The sequence below is a fragment of the Triticum urartu genome, chromosome 4, assembly GCF_003073215.2.
Source record: "Triticum urartu cultivar G1812 chromosome 4, Tu2.1, whole genome shotgun sequence".
Taxonomy (NCBI): Eukaryota; Viridiplantae; Streptophyta; class Magnoliopsida; order Poales; family Poaceae; genus Triticum; species Triticum urartu.
In genome coordinates, this window is record NC_053025.1 from 15,823,380 (window position 1) to 15,831,378 (window position 7,999).

General features: G+C 47.4%; 1 protein-coding gene across 1 annotated transcript; it reads right to left on the reverse strand.

The window, feature by feature from the left end:
• Positions 1–224: 224 nt before the first annotated feature.
• Positions 225–5,622, reverse strand: LOC125550305 (HIPL1 protein-like). The gene is made up of 7 exons (XM_048713276.1): positions 5,323–5,622; positions 5,076–5,233; positions 3,315–4,106; positions 2,919–3,135; positions 2,107–2,285; positions 1,268–1,509; positions 225–902 (listed from the first exon to the last, which is right to left on the reverse strand). Exons 1-7 carry the CDS (start codon positions 5,426–5,428, stop codon positions 494–496), a joined length of 2,103 nt encoding a protein of 700 aa, XP_048569233.1. The 5' UTR covers positions 5,429–5,622; the 3' UTR covers positions 225–493.
• Between the last annotated feature and the right edge of the window lie 2,377 nt (positions 5,623–7,999).

A 7,999-nucleotide genomic window follows, 5' to 3' on the forward strand; every position in this document is an offset into this window, starting at 1 on the left:
GCGACGACGAGCTTCCTCCCTCCCGTCTTCTCTGGACCGTTGGCAGGCAGGCAGGCAGGCCCAATTAGTAGTAACAAAAATTCATTCAAGCCGGGATGGCGACGGCCTAGCCGAACACAAGCGCTGCAGCAGCTTCACAACACAAGTTGGTACCAGGACAAAGCCGACCCGGCCGGCCCCAACACATTCATTGGCAGCACTGTCGAGCCACAACAATCCCCAACTGTCTCAGACGGTAGAGATGCCAAACTTTATTACTCTACTACAAAAGAAACCGAGTTTCAGCTAAGCAATGTGGTGAGGCTTCATCACTTTAGTAGTACAGCCAATACTAAATACTCATCTGCCGGCTCAATCTCTCGGAGCTGCTCGTAGAGATAAGGTTTACGTGCATGTGTTCATATCCATAGGGGTGAGTCCGTGAGTGTGTGTGCGTGATGTGAACGTCTGCGTAGAAAAACACGCTGCAGTTACACACACGCATGGAGGGAGCTCAAAAGTACAGCGCATATACAACGGAGGCCAGGGCCACGGCCATCGACGTCCCTGCCCGCGTCACCGAGGCTAGGGACGACGACGAAGGGCCGGAAGGCGTAGTTGGCGTTGTTCCGTTATCGGTCGCCGGCTTCTCGGAGGCGCAGGTGAAGCCGCACAGGCTGGGCCGGACGACCCGGTAGACGCCTTTGCTGGCCAGGACGAAGACGTCCTTGCGGTTGTCCTCGCCGAAGGAGAATATGTAGCCCAGCGACGGGAGAGGACCTCCTCCGCCAGCGGACTCGCAGGGTATCGGGGAGTTCTTGGAGCAGCTGAACGGCGTCAGGGTGGAGGTGTAGTTCCCGCTGCTCGGTGGGGTCTCCGAGCCGGTCCACATCGCCGATGCGTACAGATCAGCGTACATGTACCTGAGACCAAATCATGTGTACTGGATTAAAGAGGTTGTAGGAATGCTTTCACAAATAATCTTTTTGGAGTATCGATTCTTTTTAGCCCAGAGCATTTGGAAATGTTTCTTCTTCACAAAAAAATTGTACGTACGTATGTAAACAATTCGTCAATGTTTGTTGTAAAAATATCAGTTTTTATTATTTACTACCTCCAACTAGCCTACCAAAACGTCATATATTTTGGAACAGAGCTAGTATTTTACTAAAAAAATCGATTTTCTTGTTCATGAGAAAACATTTGAGCTTGCAAGCAGAAACTCCATGTCCAGAAGTAGTACTTTTACTTGTTTGCTCATTTATTATTCAAGTTAGGAGAAGTGTACCTTCCATATAAGCAGGGATCAGTAGACCCACGGTAGACATATCCACCTGTAATTGATGCAGACCCAACGTTCTTGTTCACAGCAGAATGGTTGTAGCCCATGGCAGGGAAGATGGCATTTATGGAACTAAGTGATGTATTCCCCCCGGGTGTCCACTCTGGATGATAGACATATGGGCCTTCGTATGCACGCCATCCGTAGTTTCCACCCTTGGAGATCAAATCTACCTCTTCGTATGCATCCTGTGCGTGTGCGGTAAAAAAACCATTGGAGTTAGACAGACAGACTGGCAGACCAAATGCAATTTCTGGCCAAGGCCAACCTAGGACATTATGGTTTGTTCAGAGGTTTGTACTGAGCCAGCAATAAGAAATGGATAGTATTTATGTCAGCCTAGGAAATTATTTAGTATTGATAGTAAAAAGTGAACTGAGCATTCTTTACACAAAACAAACTACAAAGTGAAGCTTCGCAAAACATGATAACTGTAAGAGATTTAAACATTTTTTTATGTCCATTCACTAATGCAGAAGAATGTCCCATGATAAAGGCCGAAACATGTGTCTGCTGAGCAGGGTATGCTAAAATTATAAATATTGGAAGCACATGAAACTGTCGAACTCTTGTGCGGTAATGGAGATTATAAGAGCCAAGCCTTGAAAGAGGAAAACTGGAGTTTATCGATTATGTGTCTGATTCTCATATGACAATATTCAGTCAAAGCACTGGAGAAATGAATGCAACATAAATTTGAAATAATACAAATCTGTTACCATATCGTCTAGTAGCTTCACTTTAACTACATTAATCAAAATTGAGCAACAAGCAAGTTAACGTACCTGCCCAACATCTGCACAGTAGAAGTAGGAAGGCCTCTCAGAATCAAAACTGCATCTCCATGGGTTTCTAAACCCCAAGGCCCAAATCTCTGGTTGTAACTCACTGTCTTGAGCAAATGGATTGTCCTTTGGAATTGCATAGTTGCCCCACAAGGTCTGGTTACCAATTTGCTTCTGGCCTGAAAGCAAAATATTAGAAGGGTTTAGGAGAAAAAAGATAACCAAAGTTAAATCTTTGGTGTGCCGCGTTAACTACCCATGCTACTGGGTTCTTCATCTATAAAATTTCTACAACGCCAGTGTTCATCTGATAAGGTAACTTCAACTAACAGCTGAAAACAATCGATTAGCTTCCTTATATTCCTGAACACACCCAACATCTGCTCACAAAATTAGTGTGGAAACAGTGTAATCCTTACATTCCTGAATGTCCCTGCAAGAAGCATATTGTTGTTGTTATGGAAACAACAGAAGAGTAGGGGGTATCTTTAGTACTCCCTCCGATCCATATTAATTATCGCCGATTTAGTACAACGGACCGGAGGGAGTAGCATAGTTACATTTTAAGTATTTCAAATGATCTCCAGAAATGACAAACTGAATATTTATAACATCAACAATTTAAGTATTTCAAATGATTTCCTGAAATGATAAACTGTACAATTGATAAATATATTAATAAGCCTTAATCAAATGCTATGGTACTGAACAAAAAACAGATTATACTAAGTAAACGAAAAAAATATGAGATGGAGTCAACAGGATGCAAATATGACAGCAAACAAAATAACCTGTTTCAAGTGCTAACTTACTTTGTACACTGTCAATGTCAAGCCTCATTATTTTTCCCAAGAGTGATTTCTTGTTCTGAGAGAAATTGAAAGGGTCGCCTTTGTTTCCACCATCCCCCATCATAAAGTACAGATACCCATCTGTAGGTCCAAAAAGTATTTGTCCTGCATGATGAGCTGTATACGGCAACCCCATTGTAAATATCCTGCTAACCTCTGATGGATTAGCAGATGTTGCCTACAAAAGAAAACAGTAATTAGGATGCTATTCAAATGTTAGCTCTATGACATTCTTCTTTCATTTCAGACATGCTTCATTGTGAGCTGGGGAATGAGAAACTACGAACAATGAAATTAGGATTAAGCAAAGAACATCAATTTCAAGATCTGTGTAGAAGTGGGTATCCAAATGCGTACCGCAGAAACATTTGATGAGGAGACTTTTGCAGAATACTCTGAAACCACAACTTGGTACTGACATGGCTGAGCACCATTGTCAGTGCCTAGCTTTGAAGGGTCACAGCCAACATCAGAATTACATGAACATCTACCAGCACAGTTAGGTGACTGAGTTCTATCACAATTATAGGAAACAAAAAGGCGCCCATTGGCAGCAAACTTTGGATGAAATGCTATACCCATGAGCCCAAACTCGGAGTCCAAATGCACTTCGTCGGTCAGATCAAGGAACGGGTTCGCCTCGTCGAACTGCAGAGTGCCTCCAGACCCCTGTTCCGGGACATCTGCCAACCATATCTTTCCTGCTTGGTTGGACAAGAAAACTCTGTTGGATCCATCAGGGTGAGGGGCCATGTTCAGGTACGACCCGTTGCCGATTCTCTCGAGGCACACCCCTTTAGGGGAGGGTGACGGCTCGGTGGTGTTGAATGAAACTGCATTTCCGCTGAAGCATACCGACTTGTCATCGGATGAGCCACCAAATGATGTACAAAAGTCATTTTCTGACTGCCAGACATCGGTGAGCTTTGACGCGGAACTAGGCAGGCTTCCACTTCCTTGCAAGGAAGGTTGAAAAGGAGAGTTCGATATCGTCACATTTTTGCAGGTTTCCCAGACTAGTTTGCAGTAATCTTGTGTGGAATCTTTTGACTGAGCAGAACTTCCGGAAGAGGTGTAGTTGCACAGAAGTGGAACCATCCGAATCTTTGAGCTTGAGTTGAACAACTCAGCTGCAAATGGACTGCATTTCTGAAAATAAAAATAAAAAAGCTTGTTAATACTACTTATTATTAAAGGATAACAGACTAACAGTAAACATGAAGAAGAAGAAGAAGAAAAATCTCAGCCTGGTGATAACCAAATTTCTTGGTCTCCGCTAGATGCCAGCAAATCAACCAAGAAGGGGCAAATTTGGATCTGCTACATGTTCTAGAAACCTGGTCTGTTTCTAGAAATTTCCTACGAACTTGTGTGTGATTTTCTTCAAATTCGTTTGAATTTGAAGTTGTCCCCCAATTGAACAATAAACAGTGGTAACTCTTAAAAAGTCCACAGCATGTTCAGACATGTTTTAACACTTAATATGAATCTCAGTTCCAGAACACAAAAATGGCTTCACCCAAGTTTCTTTCTTAGAGATTCCACCCAGAAACACAGAACATACGGTCATTATCAAGTACGTAACTAGAGTCGTGTGCCCCCCAGTATTTGACTTGTGCATGGACTTCTTTTTTGAACTGTGCTCATCCCGTTTCCATTACTGATCATAACGGAAATACATCAGACCAACACAAGAGTTAATCAGGAAACGGGAAAGGGAAAAGGTGGGTTCGGCACTGCTAGGAAACCCACTGCACATGCCCGCAATCGGCACACGCGCCATGGGATGAAAACCTGGCGGCACAAGAAAAAGCTATCCAAACAGAGCTCCAGGCGTCTGGACTGTAAACTTGTGCATGGACATGCAACACTTTTCCCTCAATATTGGTGGCGGATCAACACTAGCAGTGTAACATCAATATTAAACAAACGCTGCCCAGGTAACCAGGTTTCAGCTGATCGAAGGCCTTTCGTTTGCAGTCCCCAGCTCAGGCAAAACATCGAACATGTAGTGTGCAACCAACCCGATAAAAAACACGTTGGTTTGCAACAACAGCACATACAACTCAGTCCCCACACTAGTTGGAGCTGGGAGGAAGAAAAGATGGCAATCCGTACCGCGCAGAGGACCGACTTGACGACGGCAGCGCAGGCGGCGTCGGAGACGCTCATGGCCTGGAACCGCTTCTTGAGCGCGGCGTCGGCGGCGGCGTCGCAGCAGCTGCTCCCGCTGTAGGAGCAGAACACCAGCGTCCCGTTCAGCGGCGCCGGCGCCCCTGCAAACATCAAGCAGATCCGATAGCATCAGCATCCACGCGACGCTGACAAAAGCCAAATGAACACGAAGGCAAGCTGCTCTGCTCACTGGAGTCGGTGCAGAGCGGGAGGGCGTGGAGGAGCCACGGCTGCTGCCACGAGAGGCGGCAGAGGAGGAGAAGCAGCAGGAGCGGGAGAGAGCGTGGCCTCCCCATCGCTGGTCCGGTTCTTTGCCTCGGCTGTCGCGCGCGGGCACGGGCATGATTGCGTAGCGGCGAGGCGAGGAGCGGCCAGATTTATTGGGGGGTGGGGTGATGCCGATGGGGACTTGGGGAGTGGGAGGAGGAAGAAGGAAGGCGCGCGGGCGGCGTGTGAGAGTTGACCGAGTTGGCTTTGAATAATGGCGCCGGCGGGACATCTGTCGGCCGCTTCGTTTTTATACCGGGAGCAGGAACCTCGCCGTGCCACCTTGTTTTAGACCTCGTTGATTGGCAGGAGTAGCAAAAGCATCTTATATTCAGACCTCTCAAACTCATCTCATACATTCGAACGGGCTGCCCGATCACTACCGATCATGATTTTTTGAGGCCGACATGTCGATGCATATCCACAAGTGTGCTGCCACGTCGGATCCGACAGCCCAACCCCACTCCAAATTGCACCAAATTCATCAAACCCTTTCTCCTTCTCCCGCCCTCCAACCATTCCCGCGCCCGGACCCTCGCTCGCCTACATCCTTGCTCCCATTCCTCACCTCCGGGCCTGATCCGTCGGCGGCGACTTGCAAGCCGAAGTGTAACCAACTTGTGACCGACCTCAAGTCCGGTAAGAATAGAAATGATGGCTCAAGCTCGAACCAATCAATTGGGTTGGACGATGAAGAGAACGATGTTGTCGTGACGAATGGAAAAGCCACTGTGCCAATGGACAACCGCCAATTCATGGGAAACAAGTGGGAGAAGGCACGCTTCGTCCATGATGCCGCGGCTACCAAAATGTCGTCCACATGGACGGGCATTTTTTTGATGGGGGAGAACAAGAAGGAGGAGATGTACAAGCTCATGTTGGATGCGCAAAAGAAAAGGATGGAGTGGGACCGGAAGAGGGCGGAGAAGAAGCTAGAAATAGAGAGGGAGAAGATCGAGTTGGAGAAGCAACAAGCGGCGATCAAATGGGAGCTCGAGAAGGCCAAGACATTTGATGACATTGAGCTTGAGAAGGAAAGGTTGCAACTTGCATGGGACGCGGAAAATGCGAGGATCATGTTGGTGTTCAAAATGTAACCGTTTGTGTTCGGTTTGCATCAAATCCATCATGTTTGTATGAAATTCGACCGAGTTTGCATGAAATTCGATTGTGTTTGTACGAACTTTATCTGGTTGGTTTGAGTTGTTATGAAAATGTATGCAGCTAGTGTTGGATGACTGTCTCCTACATCCATATCCGCGGACTGATCCCCGAATGCGAAAGGTTGTTTGCATGTTGCCGTTGAAGATGCCCTAAAATCACACACCTGCTGTCATCAATCGGCTGTCGGAGTGAGATGTAGCTCAGTACTCCCTCTGTTTCAAAATAGATAACCTAACTTAGCTCAATACTCCCTTCGTTCTAAAATAGATGACACAACTTTATACTAACTTTAGTATAAAGTTGGGTTATCTATTTTGGAACGGAGGGAGTACATCCATGTGGAGTAAAATCCATCCGAGTTTCCTGCCTCCGGTCGAGAGAGAGCATGGCGATCTGATCAAATGGCATATACCACGAGGTAGGGGTAGCTAGAGGCTCTGGTTGTTGTTAGTTGGCGGAACGGCGGGCGAGCTTGACAACGCTGCTGCGCACCACTTTGACTTGTTCAGCATCTATAGCCAGGCTGGATGATTAAAGAAAGCTGATGCCTGATGGCCAAGGGCACTTTGCAGAGCGCTGAAAAAATGAGATGCGGGTGGGGGGTCGCCGACTCGCCGCGCCGGCCGCCGGGCTACCTCCCCTTTTGCACCATCACCGGTCATGCATGCACGGCGCTCGTGAAAAGAGCTGTGTGGTGGCGAGTCAACTGGCGAGCGCGTCGTCCTCGCCCGGGCGCTCCAGTTGATTTGATTGTCGTGGACGTGCGCAAATTGGCAAAAGCACGGGCAAAGTAAAAGCTCAGCGCCGCTCAGACTTTAGAACGGCGGCGTCCCTCTGCTCTGCTCTGGGTCGCCGTCCGTCGAGGAGGAGAGGACACAATTCAACGATCGGGGTTGGTTGGCAAGTGGAGCGAGGCTGGTCGCAAAGTCCATGCGTTTGACTTAACAAGATCGGAGGGTTCATTGCGTTCGGTTCGCGCAGTCGATCCACTCTGGATGGGATCGTCCACATCGCTGCTCAACCACATCCTAAGGCCAACTTCAACTCATGACACCATTTTGTCCGTCTCAGTCTGTTCTGTTTAGATCGAAACAGATAGAAATAACGATGCAACACGGCGACTCAAACGGAGGGGCGCTCGTTTTTAGTCTGCCCGTGATCCATATTCGATCCAAATTTAGGTAGAGTTTACGTTCGCGCGGACACGAAGCGGTCGCACACAGGCGCTCCCGTTGTCGTCCCCTTGTCCGCTCGTCGGTGAAACGTATGTGGTCCTCTCCCCTCCCCTCCACGTCCTACACCCTCCCACCCTCGTTGCCATAGTCGCCGGCGCCCATTTTCCGGCCGCTTCGTCACTGGAAGGTAATAGACCAGCTGTATATATATATAAATTATAAATATGAGAACATACACATGATATGTCATTGGGAGGTTGT